Source organism: Haliotis rufescens, unplaced genomic scaffold (assembly GCF_023055435.1).
Source record: "Haliotis rufescens isolate VD_foot unplaced genomic scaffold, xgHalRufe1.0.p SCAF_104, whole genome shotgun sequence".
Taxonomy (NCBI): domain Eukaryota; kingdom Metazoa; phylum Mollusca; class Gastropoda; order Lepetellida; family Haliotidae; genus Haliotis; species Haliotis rufescens.
This window is the reverse complement of record NW_025963785.1, coordinates 660,538-684,789: the sequence shown is the minus strand read 5'-3', so window position 1 is coordinate 684,789 and position 24,252 is coordinate 660,538. Positions and strand designations below refer to the sequence as shown.

The 24,252-nt window shown below is 44.6% G+C and overlaps 1 protein-coding gene across 2 annotated transcripts; it reads right to left on the bottom strand.

Annotated features, from left to right (window-relative positions):
• Positions 1-239: 239 nt before the first annotated feature.
• Positions 240-23,760, bottom strand: LOC124131605. Of its 2 annotated transcripts, none has more exons than XM_048391999.1 (12): positions 23,583-23,760; positions 21,955-22,111; positions 20,377-20,445; positions 19,058-19,134; positions 18,352-18,402; positions 10,869-10,936; positions 9,945-10,064; positions 9,283-9,363; positions 8,403-8,541; positions 3,185-3,267; positions 1,260-1,356; positions 240-1,052 (listed from the first exon to the last, which is right to left on the bottom strand). In XM_048391999.1, the coding sequence occupies exons 1-12, from the start codon at positions 23,688-23,690 to the stop codon at positions 885-887; spliced, it is 1,218 nt and encodes a 405-aa protein (XP_048247956.1). In that variant the 5' UTR covers positions 23,691-23,760; the 3' UTR covers positions 240-884. The 2 variants fall into 2 exon arrangements, with proteins under 2 accessions (XP_048247956.1, XP_048247957.1); XM_048392000.1 differs by having other exon boundaries at positions 9,283-9,360.
• Between the last annotated feature and the right edge of the window lie 492 nt (positions 23,761-24,252).

Genomic DNA, 24,252 nt, shown 5'->3' with positions numbered 1-24,252 from the left:
GGCATAAGACTACATTTATGAGCCTTCGATCTAGACTGGTGACACATTTTCCTCAAACTGTTCTGTCATCAATGCTAATGTTCATGATGAAAGAAGTTCTATCACTGCCAAGTGGTCTTCAACTAACAATTCAGTTACTCAATCACCAGTTTCAAACAAGGGACCTTAAACAATGAAATGGCAATGATCTTGTAATTGTGGGTTTTTTATATCCAAAACACAGATGACAACACCTCAAGAAAAGATGTAGCCAATTTATTTCAAATGCAACATTTTTACAGAATGAAAACAATGAAATGACGGAATGTTTTATTATTCTCCTTCCATCAGTTGACTAGCAATGGAAAGAACTACCGGTACACAACTCGTGGCCATTATGCACAAAACTTTCTCCATGGAAACAGTTGCCCAGTGCCCTCAATCAGACAGCAACCATGACTTGCATAGACTTATCTCCCCTTACACAGCACTGCATGTCAGCACAGGTAATTAGTTTACAATTTGCTCAATTATAGTAAATCCTAGGTTAATTAAAGTCATCAAATCAAACATAATTAAATGGCAATTGGCTGACATTCACTATTTTGTTATTAGTGTAATTTGAGCAAATATTGATGGATATTTTTCATTCAGAGGAAGGCATGACAGTTTGGTTCATGGATATTTGTTCACTGTATGATCATTCATGACAGGGATATTTGCCAATGACTCGGTGTTGCATATTCCCATAGCTCAGCACTTCTCTGAATTTAAGTCCCCAGCTGTTTGCCCCACTGACCGGATCACGACCATATGTTCCTTAGCCGTCCTGAGAAACAAAGGAAATAGGTTAAATATTAACATGAAGTATGCGCTGTTGAACTATAAAAATATGGTGCTATCATCTATTGGTTTTTGTGTCTTAGTTTGTATAGTTTGATTATTTTGACGACTGGCTCTATAACCGCTGACGGATCCCTGTACAGCATGTGATGGTCGGCTCCGTTCACCACGATGTGTGTCGCATGAGGCAGCTCACTGGAGATGAGCGACTGTTCTGACTTGGCCCATGCCTGAAAAACACAACATGAATTTAATTTTCAGGTGGAAGACACATTTTGGCTCAAGATTTAGTTTGTTTACATATTCTACAGAACCTAAATTAAAACCTGAAAAGTACTTTTTTATATTCCATCTAAAACAAACTTCACTATTCACCACAATATTCCTTGGCACAAAACCACAGCAAGACAGACCAGAAAAGCTCAACTACCCAGTACCTTGTTCAGGGGGCTGGGGATCTGTTCATCATAGTAGTTCCCGGTGATGAGGGTGACCGAGATGTTCTTGGGAATTGACTTCATCAGGCGTAGTGTTCTACAAGGAAAACAAAAACATACTTATATAAGACTAGGGTATCTAACAACAAGAAAACAGCAGCATCAGTATCCCCCGCCATGGGGCACATTAGAATTCTGTTTGTTCATATAGTAGTAAAAAGAGTCCTATAAATCCTATGAAGAGTTAGGCACTTGGACCACTTTATGTCATCAGAAAAAAATGGTTAAAAGTGAATTTTTTACAAACAAAAGGACCCTTCTCTGGAAAAAATAACTCAGTCTAGGTAAGTATCTCTTAGATAAGCTAACTTCAGTAGTTTCTGAGAAAACCTGTCCCCATTTCACGCAGCATGCACTAAGTTGAAAAGCATGGAGCAAGGGCGATAACTATAAAAAAAAAAGAATTTAAGACACCAATTTTCAAACTCATTGGAGATCATGACCAGTAACATCAGTGTGTAAAATTTCATTTATCTGACTTAGTTTTTGAGAAAATTGTCCACTTTGAACAGGTATTGAAGCAGACGGACAGACAGATGACCTCTGCTCCTATATCCCCGGCCAAACTTACTGGACCATGATCATTTTCCAGTCCTTGTGAAGTAAGCAAACAGTTGTTACTTTAGACACGTCTCACACTGCATCAGTAGATGCAAGGGGTATCGTGAATGTTCCAGGAATACCGGTAGTGGAGTCTGAAAACCAGTGACTGGAATCATGAGCGACCATCCATGTTGTCATCAGGAATGGTGACACAGAATGACCCCCATTATGGGCACTTACCGAGACGCATCTGGAATGGGCACCCATTTTCACTAGGAATCCAAACAGGATGCTCCTAGCTTTAGTCTATATTACAGTGCTTATATTTTGTTTTGTACTCCGCAATATTCCAGCTATATGACGGCGGTCTGTAAATAATCGTGTCTGTACCAGACAATCCAGTGATCATGGACCAGACATCATGAGCATTGATCTACACAATTTGGATTGATGACATGCATCAACCTTGTCAGCAACCAAGCCTTTGCCACATCCTCCATTTAGTCGCCTCTAATGACCAGCATAGGTTGCTAAGGACCAGTTCTAGCCTGATCACCTTTCAGGACTTGCAGTAAGGTGCCGGAGACATTCTACCCAGGTCCCCAAGGGGAGTCACGCTAGTGAAGACTGATAATCAAGGTCAAAACAGACAGTTGACAGTTTGAGTGACAGGCAAAAACATGAACTGTCAAACCAGGAAGTAACACCCCTACTCTCACCCCTACTAAACCAGAATTCCAAAATATCTTATTGAAAATTGTTCTGACCTGCATCATCCCAATATTATCCACTGGTACATGATCTATCCTGTAATGATAAATACCCTTGATCCATTCTCCACCATAGCTTCATTCAAAGTGACCATCGCCACCTCTCTTACCACTAGTCATCAGCCTTACAATCAACAACCAATCAAATGACTTCTTCTGAACACAAGTTCTGTCCACTCGAAATCACAGCCTCATACAAGCAAGCCCTCATGTGATATGGAATTGGAGGACTGAAGGTAACTTTCAGGTGGAAAAGATGTTTTCATTGGTATTAGACAGGGAATGGAAGTGCTCATGCCATTCCCGGTTGAGACCACACGTAACCATAGCAACAAGGTAAGTCAGGAACCGGTCATAGTACTGCTTGTTTCAGTCATGAAAGAAATTGTCAATCATACAGACATATTTTTTAGGGTTGTGTCAATCAAACAGGACTTAAACTGAAGCTATGGTGGTAAAAAGGTCCAGTGTATATGTCATGATACTGTAGATTATAGAGGATGTTGCACTGGTACATGACCACTATTAGCAATGTACAGTGAAGCTTCTCACTTTATCTGTGAGAATGTTTCGTTGATGAAGTGATGCTCGTCTACCACGGAGCTCAGGTGTCTGGGGTTGCACAGCAAGTATTTCTGCAATAGAGAAGTGTACTTTATATACAGGAAACCTAATATATGCACAATATGGAGGAACCCCATCACATAACGCATCCCCTGACCCAGGGACTAATCTGCCTCATCTCCAACCCTGGGGGTAGCTCCACCCTCCCTCTGACCCAAGGGACTGACCTGCGTCATCTCCAACCCTGGGGGTAGCTCCACCCTCCCCCTGACCCTGGGGACTAAACTGCCTCATCTCCAACCCTGAGGGTAGCTCCACCCTCCCCCTGACCCTGGGGACTAAACTGCCTCATCTCCAACCCTGGGGGTAGCTCCACCCTCCCCCTGACCCTGGGGACTAAACTGCCTCATCTCCAACCCCGGGGGTAGCTCCACCCTCCCCCTGACCCCGGGGACTAAACTGCCTCATCTCCAACCCTGAGGGTAGCTCCACCCTCCCCCTGACCCTGGGGACTAAACTGCCTCATCTCCAACCCCGGGGGTACCTCCACCCTCCCCCTGACCCTGGGGACTAAACTGCCTCATCTCCAACCCCGGGGGTAGCTCCACCCTCCCCCTGACCCTGGGGACTAAACTGCCTCATCTCCAACCCCGGGGGTAGCTCCACCCTCCCTCTGACCCTGGGGACTCAACTGCCTCGCCTCCAACCCTGGGGTAGCACCATCCTTCCCCTCACCCAGGGCTCTGACCTGCCTCATCTCCACCCCCAGGTAGCTCCACCCTCCCTCCGACCCAGGGCACTGACCTGCCTCATCTCCACCTCCGGGGGTAGCTCCACCCTTCCCCTCACCCAGGGCACTGACCTGCCTAATCTCCAACCCCAGGTAGCTCCACCCTCCCTCGGACCCAGGGCACTGCCCGGCCTCATCTCCACCCCCAGGTAGCTCCACCCTTCCCCTCACCCAGGGCACTGACCGGCCTCATCTCCACCCCCAGGTAGCTCCACCCTCCCTCCGACCCAGGGCACTGACCTGCCTCATCTCCACCTCCGGGGGTAGCTCCCCCCTTCCCCTCACCCAGGGCTCTGACCTGCCTCATCTCCACCCCCAGGTAGCTCCACCCTTCCTCCGACCCAGGGCACTGACCTGCCTCATCTCCACCTCCGGGGGTAGCTCCCCCCTTCCCCTAACCCAGGGCACTGACCTGCCTAATCTCCAACCCCAGGTAGCTCCACCCTCCCTCCGACCCAGGGCACTGACCTGCCTAATCTCCAACCCCAGGTAGCTCCACCCTCCCTCCGACCCAGGGCACTGACCTGCCTAATCTCCAACCCCAGGTAGCTCCACCCTCCCTCCAACCCAGGGCACTGACCTGCCTCATCTCCACCTCCGGGGGTAGCTCCCCCCTTCCCCTCACCCAGGGCACTGACCTGCCTAATCTCCAACCCCAGGTAGCTCCACCCTCCCTCCAACCCAGGGCACTGACCTGCCTCATCTCCACCTCCGGGGGTAGCTCCACCCTCCCTCCGACCCAGGGCACTGATCTGCCTAATCTCCACCCCCAGGTAGCTCCACCCTCCCTCCGACCCAGGGCACTGACCTGCCTCATCCCAAACCCCTCAAGCCTCCCTCCGACCCAGGGCACTGACCTGCCTCATCTCCACCCCCAGGTAGCTCCACCCTTCCCCTCACCCAGGGCACTGACCTGCCTCATCTCCACCCCCAGGTAGCACCACCCTCCCTCCGACCCAGGGCACTGACCTGCCTCATCTCCACCTCCGGGGGTAGCTCCACCCTTCCCCTCACCCAGGGCACTGACCTGCCTCATCTCCACCTCCGGGGGTAGCTCCACCCTCCCTCCGACCCAGGGCACTGACCTGCCTCATCTCCACCCCCAGGTAGCTCCACCCTCCCTTCGACCCAGGGCACTGACCTGCCTCATCTCCACCTCCGGGGGTAGCTCCCCCCTTCCCCTCACCCAGGGCACTGACCTGCCTAATCTCCAACCCCAGGTAGCTCCACCCTCCCTCCAACCCAGGGCACTGACCTGCCTCATCTCCACCTCCGGGGGTAGCTCCACCCTCCCTCCGACCCAGGGCACTGATCTGCCTAATCTCCACCCCCAGGTAGCTCCACCCTCCCTCCGACCCAGGGCACTGACCTGCCTCATCCCAAACCCCTCAAGCCTCCCTCCGACCCAGGGCACTGACCTGCCTCATCTCCACCCCCAGGTAGCTCCACCCTTCCCCTCACCCAGGGCACTGACCTGCCTCATCTCCACCCCCAGGTAGCACCACCCTCCCTCCGACCCAGGGCACTGACCTGCCTCATCTCCACCTCCGGGGGTAGCTCCACCCTTCCCCTCACCCAGGGCACTGACCTGCCTCATCTCCACCTCCGGGGGTAGCTCCACCCTCCCTCCGACCCAGGGCACTGACCTGCCTCATCTCCACCCCGAAGTAGCTCCACCCTTCCCCTCACCCAGGGCACTGACCGGCCTCATCTCCACCCCCAGGTAGCTCCACCCTCCCTCCGACCCAGGGCACTGACCTGCCTCATCTCCACCTCCGGGGGTAGCTCCCCCCTTCCCCTCACCCAGGGCTCTGACCTGCCTCATCTCCACCCCCAGGTAGCTCCACCCTTCCTCCGACCCAGGGCACTGACCTGCCTCATCTCCACCTCCGGGGGTAGCTCCCCCCTTCCCCTAACCCAGGGCACTGACCTGCCTAATCTCCAACCCCAGGTAGCTCCACCCTCCCTCCGACCCAGGGCACTGACCTGCCTAATCTCCAACCCCAGGTAGCTCCACCCTCCCTCCGACCCAGGGCACTGACCTGCCTAATCTCCAACCCCAGGTAGCTCCACCCTCCCTCCAACCCAGGGCACTGACCTGCCTCATCTCCACCTCCGGGGGTAGCTCCCCCCTTCCCCTCACCCAGGGCACTGACCTGCCTCATCTCCAACCCCAGGTAGCTCCACCCTCCCTCCAACCCAGGGCACTGACCTGCCTCATCTCCACCTCCGGGGGTAGCTCCACCCTCCCTCCGACCCAGGGCACTGATCTGCCTAATCTCCACCCCCAGGTAGCTCCACCCTCCCTCCAACCCAGGGCACTGACCTGCCTAATCTCCACCCCCAGGTAGCTCCACCCTCCCTCCGACCCAGGGCACTGACCTGCCTCATCCCAAACCCCTCAAGCCTCCCTCCGACCCAGGGCACTGACCTGCCTCATCTCCACCCCCAGGTAGCTCCACCCTTCCCCTCACCCAGGGCACTGACCTGCCTCATCTCCACCCCCAGGTAGCACCACCCTCCCTCCGACCCAGGGCACTGACCTGCCTCATCTCCACCTCCGGGGGTAGCTCCACCCTTCCCCTCACCCAGGGCACTGACCTGCCTCATCTCCACCTCCGGGGGTAGCTCCACCCTCCCTCCGACCCAGGGCACTGACCTGCCTCATCTCCACCCCCAGGTAGCTCCACCCTCCCTTCGACCCAGGGCACTGACCTGCCTCATCTCCACCTCCGGGGGTAGCTCCCCCCTTCCCCTCACCCAGGGCACTGACCTGCCTAATCTCCAACCCCAGGTAGCTCCACCCTCCCTCCGACCCAGGGCACTGACCTGCCTCATCTCCACCTCGGGGGTAGCTCCACCCTTCCCCTCACCCAGGGCTCTGACCTGCCTCACCAACCCTAGGGGTAGCACCACCCTTCCCCTCACCCAGGGCACTGACCTGCCTCATCTCCAACCCTAGGGGTAGCACCACCCTTCCCCTCACCCAGGGCTCTGACCTGCCTCATCTCCACCTCGGGGGTAGCTCCACCCTTCCCCTCACCCAGGGCTCTGACCTGCCTCATCTCCACCCCCAGGTAGCTCCACCCTCCCTCCGACCCAGGGCACTGACCTGCCTCATCTCCACCCCCAGGTAGCTCCACCCTCCCTCCGACCCAGGGCACTGACCTGCCTCATCTCCACCTCCGGGGGTAGCTCCACCCTCCCTCCGACCCAGGGCACTGACCTGCCTCATCTCCACCTCCGGGGGTAGCTCCACCCTTCCCCTCACCCAGGGCTCTGACCTGCCTCATCTCCACCCCCAGGTAGCTCCACCCTTCCCCTCACCCAGGGCTCTGACCTGCCTCATCTCCACCCCCAGGTAGCTCCACCTTTCCCCTCACCCAGGGCTCTGACCTGCCTCATCTCCACCCCCAGGTAGCTCAAACCCTCCCTCCGACCCAGGGCACTGACCTGCCTCATCTCCACCCCCAGGTAGCTCAAACCCTCCCTCCGACCCAGGGCACTGACCTGCCTAATCTCCACCCCAAGGTAGCTCCACCCTCCCTCCGACCCAGGGCACTGACCTGCCTCATCTCCACCCCAGGTAGCACCACCCTTCCCCTCACCCAGGGCACTGACCTGCCTCACCTCCAACCCTAGGGGTAGCTCCACCCTCCCTCCGACCCAGGGCACTGACCTGCCTCATCTCCACCCCCAGGTAGCTCCACCCTCCCTCCGACCCAGGGCACTGACCTGCCTCATCTCCACCCCCAGGTAGCTCCACCCTCCCTCCGACCCAGGGCACTGACCTGCCTCATCTCCACCTCCGGGGGTAGCTCCACCCTCCCTCCGACCCAGGGCACTGACCTGCCTCATCTCCACCCCCAGGTAGCTCCACCCTCCCTCCGACCCAGGGCACTGACCTGCCTCATCTCCACCCCCAGGTAGCTCCACCCTCCCTCCGACCCAGGGCACTGACCTGCCTCATCTCCACCTCCGGGGGTAGCTCCACCCTCCCTCCGACCCAGGGCACTGACCTGCCTCATCTCCACCTCCGGGGGTAGCTCCACCCTTCCCCTCACCCAGGGCTCTGACCTGCCTCATCTCCACCCCCAGGTAGCTCCACCTTTCCCCTCACCCAGGGCTCTGACCTGCCTCATCTCCACCCCCAGGTAGCTCAAACCCTCCCTCCGACCCAGGGCACTGACCTGCCTCATCTCCACCCCCAGGTAGCTCAAACCCTCCCTCCGACCCAGGGCACTGACCTGCCTAATCTCCACCCCAAGGTAGCTCCACCCTCCCTCCGACCCAGGGCACTGACCTGCCTCATCTCCACCCCAGGTAGCACCACCCTTCCCCTCACCCAGGGCACTGACCTGCCTCACCTCCAACCCTAGGGGTAGCTCCACCCTCCCTCCGACCCAGGGCACTGACCTGCCTCATCTCCACCTCCGGGGGTAGCTCCACCCCAGCCAGGGGGTGCTTCATGATGCCCACCATCAGAGCCAGCCTCATGAGTCCCAGCGCTGCACCCAGCTGGAAGGACTGGTACGTTGGAATCAGCTGGCCAAACCTGGATAAAGATGATTTTAGAGTACACCTGAGTTACAAGATTTAACCTATTAGAGTAACACTCACTAGTCAGTGACTTTAATCAGATACATTCATGGTTTCATTTTAAGTGGACCAGAACATAATGAGTCTGATTGTGTTTAGTGTTGACACTGTCTGGTACAGACAAACCAGTGGTGGATATTAATAGCAACACCCCACACTGTCGGAGTACAGTGGCAACCAATTCACGGAGCCTGGCCACATATTCCATTTAGTCACCTCTTACAACAAGTATCCTGCGAACTTTCTTAACCCATAATCTTCACGGGGTGTAACTAAATCTAAGTAAGGTAACACTATGTTAGACAAATGTTTAAGGTATTCATTTCTGTTTCGTTGGGATGTAGTACTTGTAGTCTCTACCTATTGTACAAGTGTGTTTGGGTGAGTGAGTATGGTTTTACGCCGCTTTTAGCAATATTCCAGCAATATCACGGCAGGGGACACCAGAAATGGGCTTCACACATTGTACCCATGTTGGGAATGGAGCCCGGGTCTTCGGCATGACGAGTGAACGCTTTAACCACTATGCTACCCAACCGCCCCCAAGTGTGTTTGGATTAAAGGGGCAATGAATTTGAAAGGAAACAGTTTCTTTTCACCCATTTCATAAAAGTATTGATGACATGTACAGAAACCCATGGGGTCTGACCAGAAGTAAACACCAGGCTGGTGAAAGAATGAGGCTGATGAAACTGACCAGTACTGCGTCCACACACCCTGGTCCTGCTCAAACAGCCTCTCAGACAGTGGGTTGACCAGTACCAGGCCCAGGACACTGCTGAAACATAAGAAAGGGATCAACAGGCTGTCAACCATTGGGTAACCAGATGCTGAGATGCAATTTTGGTGTTCATCTGTGTAACTGTAAAATCTCACCCCTCATACATCTGGGTAAGAACTCACCCCTTGTACATCTGGTGTGGAACTCACCCCTCGTACATCTAATGTAGAACTCACCCCTCGTACATCTGGTGTATAACTCACCCCTGGTACATCTGGTGTAGAACTCACCCCTCGTACATCTAATGTAGAACTCGCCCCTCGTACATCTGGAGTAGAACTCGACCCTCGTACATTTAAAGTAGAACGCACCCCTCGCAATCTAATGTAGAACGCACCCCTTGCAATATAATGTAGAACTCACACCCCATACATCTAATGTAGAACTCACCCCTTGTACATCTAATGTAGAACTCACCCCTCGTACATCTAGTGTAGAACTCGCCCCTTGTACATCTGGAGTAGAACTCGACCCTCGTACATTTAAAGTAGAACGCACCCCTCGCAATATAATGTAGAACGCACCCCTCGTACATCTGGTGTAGAACTCACCCCTCGTACATCTGGTGTGGAACTCACCCCTCATACATCTGGGTGTAGAACATGCTGACCAGGGCCCCGAGCTCTGCTCCAACTAGAATGAACGGCTGTGGCTGCTGGCTGCTGACCGTGAAGAGCTGGTTCAAGTCATCCACCATCCTGGAAACACAGCCACTACTATGATGTATTCACAAACAAAATACGAGAAAATAGATTGATAAAAAATATAAAATAATATATTTATTATAAATAAGTTGAAACAAATGACATCACTTCACAGTAGGCTGGTCTCATATCTTCAATTCGATTCAGTCATAGTTCCCTAAGAATCAATGTATCAAGGAAATGTCTCACACACTGCCGTCCCTTCCCTAATACATGTCAGTATCACAAAATGAGCCCTTGGGAGTTTTACAAAATAGTGGGCTATAGATAAACCTGCTTTTCCTGTTTACTTGTAGTCAGCAGTTGTTTGTTTCCTTCATCAATAATTTATCGATTGTCTAACGGTCACAAGTTCTTTCTGCACAACCAGAGTTCCTCAGGCACAAAATGGGTTATCCAGACACAACCAGCCTTACCGAGGCTTAAGCACATTTCCCCAATACACCCAGGGTGATTGGCTGGATCAGCACCATCTAGGTCACATGTCAAACACTTCTGGACATCTAGTCCTGCCATTCCTACAAGTTTTGTTTGTGATTTGTTTCTTGTTTGAAGCGTCACTCAGCAATATGCCAGCTATATGACGGCAGTCTGTAAATATTCGAGTCTGGACCAGACAATCCCGTGATTGGCATCATGAGCAACTATCCACGCAATTGGGATACGATGACATGCATCAACCAAGATCAGCAGGCATGACCACTCGATCCCGTTAGTCGCCTCTTACGACAAGCATAGCCTACAAGTATTGACAGTATCGCTCTTGTGTATGGTACACATGAGGGCTGGCGACCTCACCTCTCCCCCGTGTATGGCTGCCACTGGTTCCTTGTGTACTTCCTCTCCTCCTGCGTCTGGGATTGATTCTGAGGATGCAAATTCACAAAGGTTAATGTTATTTGCTCACTAATACATGCATCCTAACAACTGCTGACTTCCTATGCCTTGCCCTGCATGACCATAAGGCTTAACATAGCACTCTGGATTGCATGTTCATGAAGCTGTCATGTTCATGAAGCTGTCATGTTCATGAAGCTGTCTAGTACATGAAGCTGTGTTCTGCTACCAAATCTGTCATGTTCCGTCTTCCCGAGGCAAGGGCATAAACTGATTCTAAAAGGCAAGTTTCCACCCTTGTCAAACTACGCTGGATTTTCATAGCTTGATCGTAGCTCCACCAGTGGCTGTTACAAGTTATGTCCCTTCTATGCCCCTTCTATTGACCATTTAGATTCCATCTTTCATATCACTTGCATTTGCTTCAAACAAAATGGCGGCACCCAGTCAAGACGATCTGATCAATAATCAAGATCTATTGACCTTTTTCACACTTCGCTACTTCCAGTTTGAAAGCGAGGCTTGGAGAGCAGAAGGTGAAGGCTGGATAGCACATGAAACACATGGAGATGTCAACAAGACACGCAATCGGTACAAACTGTGACAAGTTAACCATCCCGGTACATTTATCGTAAGTATTGAACATTATTCTTATTCTTATCATTGACAAACTATTCTACTGTTATCTGGTCTCCTTACCGATATAAATTTGAGTCTGGCCGTTCTGTTGTGATTTCAATTTAAAATATCCATGACCACCTGGTAACTCCCAGTGCAGTTTATGGTAGCTGAACAGACTTAATACAAATGCTACTGAGATCTTGTAAAGAATAATTCATTGTTTACACACCATTAAGCCAAACTATTTATTGTTAGTTTAAATAACTTTGCGGGTTGTATTTGAAGTCGAAATATTGACATTTTGACCATATCTAGATAGATGTCAGAAACTAACTTAATTGATATGTTGATATAATGTATCAAATTGTAACCTACTGAGAATTTACAATCGTAACAAATCAGAATTTTGCATCAGTTGCGTATTTGATGTAAATTGTAATGGACTTAAATGCATTCCAATAAAATGTTAGACCTCTAGATCTACTTGTGCTGTTGTGATTGTGAACAGTTGTTATTTTGATTGTCAATGTTGACAGATTTGATAGCATGAGGTGTAATATTTCAACTGAATTATTACATAAAGGGTGTGTAAATATTTGAAGTAAAGTACAGATTGATCTGCAATTTTGTAAACAATATTTCTACCAAAATGATATTTACTTGACTGTACCAAATTAATCATGTCATGAAATGAACATTAACACAACTAATTAATGGCCAGTAAATGTTCAATCTACATGTGATCTGTATATAATTTACAGAAACAGATAACTCTTTAACAGTCTGTATTCAAATATTTCAAATGCATAAATCGATATTGACATTACTATAAACTTAAAGTATAAAAAGAATTATTTTTAATTCCCATGCGTATTGCATTCATAACTCATTTATTCCCTTTGTTTAATTGTGAAACCCATCTGGTTTTATGTCCACAAACATATTTTGAAACTTTTAAAAAAAAAAAAATTCTTTTGTGCAAGCAATTGCCATGTATTATTGATTATTAATCAAATCAATTTATATGTAAGAATCTAGTTGTGCTTACTGTGTCATTTTGCAATAATTATATTGTTATGATGTAATAGTTTACTATTGTTAACAATCTTTAGAACTTTAGTTTATTTCAGTCAAGTCAAGTGGTGTGATCATTTTGATAATTTTTATAATTCAATCAAAACGAGAAATATAAAAAAAATATAAATACACAGAAGAAATTTGTTTTCCTTGTCAAATAACGATGATAGCATGAATTTATCTCATCTTGTGATCTGACAAAGTTAATATTTTCAAGTCAAGATATCAATTTTAGTAAACCACAAGAAGAGATAAACATTTCATTTGACAAAAAAAAATCAAGTCTTATATTTTCTTTGTGATCTTCCTGACCTTACTCAGAAAACCATAGTGTCAATGAGGCAGACTGACCGTAGGTGTGACAAAACGTGATATTTCAACTGAATTTAATAAAAATCTTATTTATTTCACTCTAGCGAAAGTATGTTTTCAGCATGGTAAGACTAAACAAAGTATTTCATGATTAAATACATACCGGTAATATAAATATGAAAACGTGTTTCATTAAAACAAGAGTGAATTTCTGTGTGACATTGATAAAAAGAGCTGTAGTACACTGTCATTAAATTGATGCATCTGTTGGTGTCGTGCCTGGTTAGCGAAAATCCAATTTTCCCTAGTATCAGTAAACCGAAAACCCAAGTTGGAGTATTTGTCCTACGAAAGCGAGAAATGAGTAATTGCTATAAAAACACCGGATTACGTAGTAGTTTAGATTAGCGCCCGTGCTGTTCAAGCAGAGGAGAGGAGATTTACTAGAGAGTCGTTTCGTAAAAAATAATACAGTTGGATGTTTAAACACAGGAGAAGAGATGATCAGTTTCTTAATTGAACAAACAATTAGTTTCTTAGTTGATATGGGTTATGATACCGATGAGTTTAGAGGAGAGTCGTTTCTTAAGAATACATACAGTATGTATTTGATGGTACAGTATATAAAGAGTGCTTACTTATTTATCTGTGGTCAAAATGGCTAACGCACAAGTTCGAGTGACCATGGTTGATACCGTGCGAGGTGGTCAGCACTTGTTTTATGAGGGATTCAAGTTTCGTTGTAAGAAAACGGTCCGTGAGAAGAAGTATTGGAACTGCGTTGTTGCTGCCTGCAGAGCGTCGGTGATCACTGAAAACGGCATTCTTCAAGCGGCTTTGCAGGTAAGAAAATAATGCACATGATCTTGATGATAATAATCGTAAGGACATAGACTCAAAAGACTTTGCTCAACAAACTATGACTTGAACACAACGTGTATGCCAGTGCAACCGCAAATTTATTATAGAAAGTATTTATGTATTTACCATTATATTTTAAGATATAAGTTATTGTTTTTGTAGAAATTATAATGTACATCTATGAAATATTAAAGTATTTGAGTTATTAAATTTGTTAAATGTCAAGTACTTCTCCGCAACTATACTATACTTCAGCATCTCATAAATTGCTACTGTGATTACGGTATACGCATTTCTGTGTTTTTCTTGTAATTTGAGAGTCCCGGTATAGCAATATCCCGTGTTTACTGTAGCGTGACCAGTCTTACTGTAGCTTCATGAAAGCGAAGAGATTTTAGAGTTGATTATGGCTAGGTTTCGCTCTTCCGGCCCAGAATATACTGTTTGAGTTTTAGACATATCAGATGAATTGATGCCTTCAAAATTTTCTAAGTAGCATGTAATGTTACACACTGTGATTAATTTTCCTTAAATTTCTCTATTTCAGAAGAATGTTGTTTTCTAAATAAGCAATATTTTGAGAGAAGGTGAATATGCATTGTTTATAAAAAATTATGGAAGTAGAAATATTATTACAATATTAATGAATTATTCATTTCAGGCGGCTTTGAGTCCACTGAGTCAACACAATGAAGTACTAGTATCCGGTGATGGATGTCTGGAGGAGCTTTCTGCTGACAGTAACACACTGGTTACAATGTGCGTCCTGTCAAAGGACGAGGAAGTGAAAAGCCATATTCATTCAATCAACAAATGTGCTTCCTGTCACATTTCACTTAAATAGGACGAGGAAGTGAAAAGCCATATTCATTCAACCAACAAATGTGTTTCCTGTCACATTTCACTTAAATAGGACGAGGAAGTGAAAAGCCTTATTCACTCACAAAACAAAATGGCCACTATTTATCAGACACTAAAAAAGCACATTCTTCCATTTGTTTACAAGCAAGAAAATTATTTTCTCCTGGAATTTAATTAGGTGCTCTTGACTGACAAAGACACCCGGTCCATGTTAGGTTTTGAAAACTTTTATTGTGAGAAATAAAGACATGAAAATTTAGGTTTGTTTTTCTTTATTAAATATGAGAAATCCAGATTGTTCCATCAACAAATTTTGTACCGCTACATATATTTTATCTTGGCTTGATTACTAAATGAAGTTGATTCCTTTTCATCTTTTGTTATTTTATCTGTACTCATATCTGATCAAGACATTTTCAAAATATTCAGGATAAATGTATTAGTAGCTTCCTTTTGATATACAATTACCTTTCATCATACAGGATTAGGTCAGGGTGTTCAAGAAGTTGGTGTTTGTATCAATTCTTATATTTCTTCAATTTCATGCATTATTTATATTTATCAATTTTAAGTTTCCTTTTAACTTATTTTAAACAGTTCACACATAATTACTTTTGTCGTGCACGGTGCAATCTCAATCGGTAATAATCGGTTAAATAAGTGATGTTTGAAGAACCAGTAAAGTATCATCTGTCATTGTATACACTGAATAGAGTTATCGCCCCTTCTGAATATTTATTTTGACACACAAGTTATTTTGTGAACTAATTTCATTGACATCGTGATATGTTCAGATGAAAATCATAGCAGAAAAAGTATTTTTTATCAACTGGACTCATGGCAAAACGACAGTGCGTTGTGCAGCAAACACCACTATGAAACGTGAAATAAACATGATCGATGATCTCGAGTTCGCCAAGCCACGCATTGACTGAGCAAATTTGCAAAAGTACACTGACCTGTTTCATGTTATGTGGTTCATTTACGATACACAACTTCTGTCATTGAATGTACTGTCACATTGTACCTATATGCCGACGAGGTTATGATAAAACAATCTACATGTATTTCTGAAGTACGTATCTCAAAATGCACCTTTCGATTCACTTCCGGGATCCTGACAGCAAAATGCTAACTCCAGTGTAATACAGGCACATTTTAGTTGGACCTCAGGATTAAATGGGAAATATCTTCTGTATTAGATACAAAGGATACCATTTTTTGTATGTTTGAAATGCACAACATGCTGTCTGTTCCCTATCAGCTGATGTGACTCACACTGCATGGAGCTATGCTCTCCAAGCCTCATTTTCGATCCAAGATGGCGAAAGTGTGAAAAAGGTCAATATTGTAATAAAACGGTTTCACCCTGCGAAGTGCATAAACTCACTTGAGCACCTTCATTAAAAACATGAAAAATTTGCAAAATATCTGTACACATACTTTGTAAATCCTGCAATTGACTGAAATCTGCACGTTGAAATCCATGTTGTTTACAAACCGAATGTCCAGTTCATCATGTGATTTTGATTGGACTATGCATAGACTCGTCAGTCCTGTCAAAATGTAACTCCAGAATACCAGCCTAGTTCGGCAAGGGTGGAAATGGACTTACATAGTCAGTTAACGTTTTTGCCTTGGGCAGACGGTCATGTTCATGAATGTGTGCCATGTTCATGAATGTCTGCCATGTTTATGTTTGTTTGTTTTGTTTGTTTGTTGATATGTATCCTTTTTTCAACGGTTAAGAGCATAAAACATATTTTCGGAAGTTTGTCCTGTGCCTTTATTATTCCTGAACACTTCGAAAAATCACAACATTGTTTTCACTCCGTTTGTTTGTTTCTTGTTTAACGCTGTACTCAGCAATATTCCAGCTATATGATGCGGTCTGTAAATATTAGAGTCAGGACCAGACAATTCAGTGATTGACATCATGAATATCGATCCATGCAATTAGGTCGATGACATGCATCAACCAAGTCAGCGAGCCTGACCACCAGATCCCGTTAGTCGCCTCTTACGTCAAGCATGGGTTGATGAAGACCTATTCGTTGCGTTCATGAATGTGTGTCATGTTCATGAATGTGTGTCGTGTTCATGAATTTGTGCCATGTTCGTGAATGTGTCATGTTTACGAATCTGTGTCATGTTCATGAATTTGTGTCTTTTTCATGAATCTGTGTTGTGTTCATGATTGTGTGTTGTGTTCATAAATCTGTGTTGTGTTCATGATTGTGTGTTGTGTTCATGACTGTGTGCCATGTTCATGAATGTGTGTCATGTTTATGAATCTGTGTTGTGTTCATGAATTTGTGTCGTGTTTATAAATCTGTCATGTTTATGAATCTGTCATGTTCATGAATTTGTGTCATGTTCATGAATCTGTTGTGTTCATGAATTTGTGTCATGTTCATGAATGTGTGTCATGTTTATTAATGTCAGGTTCATGAAATGGTGTCATGTTCATGAATCTGTGTGTTGTGTTCATGATTGTGCTGTGTTCATGTGTCAGGTTCATGAATCTGTTGTGTTCATGAATGTGTGTTGTGTTGATTTTTGTGTGCCATGTTCCTGATTGTGTGTTATGTTCATGATTGTGTGTTGTGTTCATGATTGTGTGTTGTGTTTATGATTGTGTGCCATGTTCATGATTGTGTGTTGTGTTCATGAATGTGTGTTGTGTTCATGATTGTGTGTTGTGTTTATGAATGTGTGTTGTGTTCATGAATGTGTGTTGTGTTCATGATTTGTGTTGTGTTCATGATTGTGCCATGTTCATGAATGTATGTTGTGTTCATGATTGTGTGCCATGTTCATGAATCGGTGCATCATGTTCATGATTGTGTGTTGTGTTCATGATTGTGTATTGTGTTCATGATTGTGTGTTGTGTTCATGAATGTGTATTGTTTTCATGATTGTGTGCCATGTTCATGAATTGGTGCATCATGTTCATGAATGTGTGTTGTGTTCATGATTTGTGTTGTGTTCATGATTGTGCCATGTTCATGAATGTATGTTGTGTTCATGATTGTGTGTTGTGTTCATGATTGTGTGTTGTGTTTATGATTGTGTGCCATGTTCATGATTGTGTGTTGTGTTCATGAATGTGTGTTGTGTTCATGATTGTGTGTTGTGTTTATGATTGTGTGCCATGTTCCTGATTGTGTGTTATGTTCATGATTGTGTGTTGTGTTCATGATTGTGTGTTGTGTTTATGATTGTGTGCCATGTTCATGATTGTGTGTTGTGTTCATGAATGTGTGTTGTGTTCATGATTGTGTGTTGTGTTTATGAATGTGTGTTGTGTTCATGAATGTGTGTTGTGTTCATGATTTGTGTTGTGTTCATGATTGTGCCATGTTCATGAATGTATGTTGTGTTCATGATTGTGTGCCATGTTCATGAATCGGTGCATCATGTTCATGATTGTGTGTTGTGTTCATGATTGTGTATTGTGTTCATGATTGTGTGTTGTGTTCATGAATGTGTATTGTTTTCATGATTGTGTGCCATGTTCATGAATCGGTGCATCATGTTCATGAATGTGTGTTGTGTTCATGATTTGTGTTGTGTTCATGATTGTGCCATGTTCATGAATGTATGTTGTGTTCATGATTGTGTGCCATGTTCATGAAGCTGACTCAATTAATACACCTTGTGGTGATGGTATGTTACCTTGGTGATGCCATGTCTACAGATTGTACTCACAACGTAGGGTCGTTCACTGAAGCCGAGTCCCGCCCTGTCATAGATGCACACCTACAACAGATCACACACACAATGGTTTAAATATATTTTTATTTAAAAAGAAATCTGGATCGGTAAACAAGCAAAACTTGCTTAGGTAAATACCTCTCCAGGTAACAACTTAACAACAGCTGGTTATATATAAGATAGTGCTAAACATAAACATACAAAATGCACAAATGAAATACATGAAGCCAATACATTGAAGCCAGTGGTTTCTGTGAAATAAGATAATGCAGTTTCCTATTACTACATGCATATAATCAAGCTACTCAAATCTTTGGCTTTTGACAATGAAATTGTGAACTGATTTAAGAATAGTCGTGTTTGTAGAACTGCTGACTGAACTACTGCCATGTAATATCATTTTTAGATCATACACATGTGTGTAGTGTATCTGATATCACACACACAATAACATGAGACACATCGGACACTTGTTGACAACAGCACTCTCATAATGAGAAACCGTCATACCCTAAAGAATGTGTACTTGTTTGAGAGAAATCATTACCAGAGTCATCCAATGGATGATCCATGCAATGTTTCAGCTTCATGAGAATATACTTCAGTTTCAAACTTCTCCTAACACAACCACAACCAATATGGCCTGCAATCTATTTGTTCAAGACACCAAGGGCTGCAATGATTGAAGACTGTATCTTACCCTGGCATGTTTAGCAAGCTTCGGCCACACCAGCGTCCACACGTCCGAGGTCATCCCTGTAGGGGCATCTAGAATCACTGCAACAAGTACAGTCACTTGTGAGGAGAAGAGCTCAACCATATATGAGCAGATACAACAACTGCTAGCTACCTCTAACTGGTAAATAGTTAGGATATATGTCTACTGTCATCTACCTTGTGGTAAGGCGTGAGTGACAAGGAAACACCTTAACCCCCTGGCAACCCCACCGCCCCTCCACTGGTGAGGAGTGAGTGACAAGGAGACACTTTAACCCCCAGGCAACCCCACCGCCCCTCCACTGGTGAGGAGTGAGTGACAAGGAAACACTTTAACCCCCAGGCAACCCCACCGCCCCTCCACTGGTGAGGAGTGAGTGACAAGGAAACACTTTAACCCCCAGGCAACCCCACCACCCCTCCACTGGTGAGGAGTGAGTGACAAGGAAACACTTTAACCCCCAGACAACCCCACCACCCCTCCACTGGTGAGGAGTGAGTGACAAGGAAACACTTTAACCCCCAGGCAACCCCACCGCCCCTCCACTGGTGAGGAGTGAGTGACAAGGAAACACTTTAACCCCCAGACAACCCCACCACCCCTCCACTGGTGAGGAGTGAGTGACAAGGAAACACTTTAACCCCCAGGCAACCCCACCGCCCCTCCACTGGTGAAGAGTGAGTGACAAGGAAACTCCTTAACCCCCAGGCAACCCCACCGCCCCTCCACTGGTGAGGAGTGAGTGACAAGGAAACACTTTAACAATAGGGGTGTCACGATAAATCGAAATATCAATCATAAATCATATACCAATCAATAGAATCAATTTCAGTTAGGAATATTGATAGTTTTGATTGTATTTACCATATCAATAAAATACATGCAATTCTGTTCAAATTTGTTTTTCTTTTGATCATGAGTGGTAGTAATTTACACATGCTAATGTGGAAGTTTCTTTTCCTTAAATTATTAGGGTAAGGAAAAATCAAATCAGTCATATCTCAAACTTTACTTTTTTGTTGTTGTTGTGGTTATCACATTCAAAGGAAACTTCAGTTCCAAGGTTTAATTCAACTCTAAAATCCATCTAAAATGATACACTGAAAATTATCGATATTTATCACAATAGTTGTTTGCAATATCAATAGTTATCGCAATAGTTTCTTTCAATATCAATAGTTATCGCAATAGTGATTTCTCATCACGATATGGCTCAAGTTTGCCGATGTGGCGTTGAATTTACTCACTCACATTCAGTGTGATTTTAATGAATACCATGAATAAACTGTGACTGGGCCTACCTGTAGGTGGTCCCTTGCCTTCACACATCATGAACAGATTCTGTCCCCAGCCAACATCATACAGCTCACCTGTTCAAACAACAATACATCATACAGCTCACCTGTTGAAACAACAATAATCATAGTTTACCCCTGAAAACAACAATTTACCATACAGTTTACCTGTGGAAACAACAACATGCCATACAGTTTACCTGTTGAAACAACAATACACCATACAGTTTACATGTTGAAAAACAATACACCGTATAGTTTACATGTTGAAACAACAATACACCATACAGTTTACCTGTTGAAACAACAATACACAATATAGTTTACATGTTGAAACAACAATACACCATACAGTTTACATGTTGAAACAACAAAACAGTCAGACAGCTCACCAGTTGAAACAACAATACAATGCCAAACAGCTCACTGGTCAAAACAACAAAACAGTATCATGCAGTTCACTGGTTGAAACATTTCAGTGTCATACAGTTCACTGGTTGAAACATTTCAGTGTCATACAGCTCACTGGTTGAAACATTTCAGTATCATACAGCTCACTGGTTGAAACATTTCAGTGTCATACAGCTCACTGGTTGAAACATTTCAGTATCATACAGATCACTGGTTGAAACATTTCAGTATCATACAGCTCACTGGTTGAAACATTTCAGTATCATACAGCTCACTGGTTGAAACATTTCAGTATCATACAGCTCACTGGTTGAAACTGAACATCATTTTCTAACACCCAAAATTATTTTGTGAATCATATTGTGCATTAAGTGTGTTCAAATGTTCATCATTTTCCATGTATGTCACTTTTATTTGTGGGGGCGTTCAGGTACCCTTGTGGTTAAAGTGTTCGCTCATCACTGAGAAAACCCGGGTTCGATTCCCGACATGGGTAAATGTGTGAAGACCATTTCCTATGTCCCCTGCCGTGATATTGCAGGAATATTGCTAAACGCGGCATAAAACCATACTCACTCACTCACTTTTATTTGTGCCTTCACATACTAAACACTGACACAATTTCTTAAGGTATTAGAAAAGTATTTCTAGTGTGCCTGCTCTCCAGGCCCTGGGAACCTCTTATTACTGTGCCATTACAATTTTAACAGTGTCATCTGAACTAAAATACAAGTAATTTTGAAACTGATCCACATTAGAAGAAAAGTAGGTGACAAGTTGAATAACAATAGAGACATATGTAAGCACATGTGCAACATATTTTAGCTACAGTAAACTATGTTTATAACGAACACACATATAACGAACTGAAGGATATAACAAAATGTTTGTTAAGTCCCATCTATTTGCTGGATATATGCTGTATAGGTATTTATACCAAACTATGAACATAACGAACTAAAATTAGTGGTCCCTTTGACATGTTTGAGTTTGTTATAACCATAGTTTACTGCATTGCAAAATAATGACACTGCACAACTGGAAATTGTACTGCGTCAAGACTACCATGCACATTCCATATTTGTCATATACATGACCATACATGAGATATTCTCGATGGGTAAACATTTCTTTGGCAACGACTCGTATGGATGTGGCTGATCCTTGCTGTACCTGTGGGTTTCAGGGTGCTGTATTCCTTCTGGAGAGAAGCGTAGTTTATGAACGGTGGAATTATAATGAACAGCAGGATGTATTTGAGGGAAGCGATGCATCGGGCTGTCAAACTTCTTCCTTGAGTCTCTGTCACAGACTTCTTGGATTTCTTGACCTTGAAAAAACAAATCCCACCTTGTAGTGTAATCCTCTAACACAGTTTACCAAAGATGTATACTGTATTCGACGTAATAAGTGCCCACGGCGATATTTGCTAATATATTGGCTAGTGAACAATCCCAATTAGCACCCCTTCCGATTGATCAATGTACACAAGACTTATTTATTCGCGTATAATACGCACTCGTGTGTTATATACTCCCTTAATTATGGGCAATAAATATCTGGAAAAATATATCTGTCGTATATAAACATTTCAGGCTGTCAGCATAATCCACGAAATTTATCCTTTAACTCTGTTTTTTTCACCAAAATAATATTCTAATAAGAGCCCCCTATTTCTAATTTTGAAAGCGCCCTGGGCGCTTATTACGTTGAATACGGTATACGTGTTTGAGTTCACCCTAGACCCATATACTCCTGTACACAGCATGACATTACTAATGAACAAATTCAAATACTATATCCCAAGACTAATTATTGCATTAAGATTTGCAGTTCTCACAATGCTTTGCCTTAAAAACGTCAGCACATTTTATCATAAATTTCTGTTATTATTATAGGATCAACGGACTGCAACATAATAGCATACATTTTATCATAAGACTAACAACCTCATTAAATATTTAAAGGGATATCTGAAACATTTTTAACAGTGAATGTTAGGGGTGACCTTGCCAAGTCCCGCAACCGGGTCCTACATTTAAGACATTACCCTACATCATCACGGCTCTCGTCTAGGTGTGACCAGTAGACATTTCAACTACTGCATTTTTAGTTGGTTTGCTGGTTTGTTGTTTAATGCCGCACTCAGCAATATTCCAGCTATATGGCGGCGGTCTGTAAATAATCGAGACTGGACCAGACAATCCAGTGATTAATATCATGAGCATCGATCCATGCAATTGGGATTGATAACATGCATCAACCAAGTCAGTGAGCCTGACCGCCCGATCCCGTTAGTCGCCTCGTACGACAAGCATAGACACCTATTATGGCAAGTATGGGTTGCTGAAGACCTATTCTATCCCAGATCTTCACGGAAACTGCATGTGATACAGTTAAACTACAGATAGGATCGATGAGTAAATGTACTCTCCTGCAATGAAACCAAAGACCGAGAGAAGAGAGATTACGCAGCAGTGTACTGTAAAACAAATCTGTACCTACTACCTATAGGTAACAATTTTAACTGCTCTTCACATTGTCAGGTCCTGATTGTCGTAATCTTGAATTTATTCATGACCCTCTCAATTGGGCTATTTTCAGATTTCGGCAGGACTTCCGCCCGTATCGCCACATACATGATTAATAGGATTGAGCGGCAAAGCATACATATATAATTTTTGGAGGGGGAAACGGGCGGAAGTCTTTCCTAGATTTCATCACAATCACACCTCGCCGGACCAGGCCGACCCGGCGTCTAGTCAGTGAATTAATCCACCGCGTTGTGCAAAGTGCCTTACATGTTTCTTGTCGTTGCTACTACTGGCCGAGTCCTCATCTTTGTGTTCCTTGTGTAATCTTCCTGCTAATAACGGTGGTGCTGTTGTCGGCCTTCTCCTGGGAGGCATTACTAGCTGTGATCAGTGTTTACAATTACAACACGTGGACAGGAAGGGCTTTCCCAGAATGGCCTCGCTTTCGTTTGGAGTTCCCTACTTCCGTATTTATGAACGCAATCAAACACGTGTGGGTACTTAGACTAACATATTATTGAAGATCTTGTACCCGAAATAATATAATGCATATCGTCACCAAATTATTCAATAAAAGAACCCTCGGGGATGAAGGAACCACTCAGTTGAGCTGAAGAAGGGATGAGAGTTGAATTGGGGTGAATGTTCATGTAACACTTTCCCACGATACCCCCTCCTCCCTCCTTCCAAAATCTTGTTCAAATTTATATTATTATTTTATTTGACGAAATGGAACTGTGTCATTTTTGTCATGCTCCTCACCCACTCAAATGACTTGGTTCACGCATGCCATCGTGTCCCAATTGCGTCGATCGATGCTCATTGTGTCAATCACTTGATTGTCTGGTCCAGACTCGATCATTAACAGACCGTCGCCATATAGCCGTAATACTGCTGAGTGCGGCGTTAAACAACAACAACAAAAACACATCAACGG

Coding starts and splice junctions, on each gene's coding strand:
- LOC124131605 (XM_048391999.1), bottom strand. CDS start 23,690: ATGCCTCCCAGGAGAAGGCCGACAACAGCACCACCGTTATTAGCAGGA. Junction 19,135..20,376: donor AGGCAAGGGACCACCTACAG/GTAGGCCCAGTC, acceptor TACTTGTTGCAG/TGATTCTAGATGCCCCTACA. Junction 3,268..8,402: donor CGGAGGTGGAGATGAGGCAG/GTCAGTGCCCTG, acceptor TCTCTATTGCAG/AAATACTTGCTGTGCAACCC.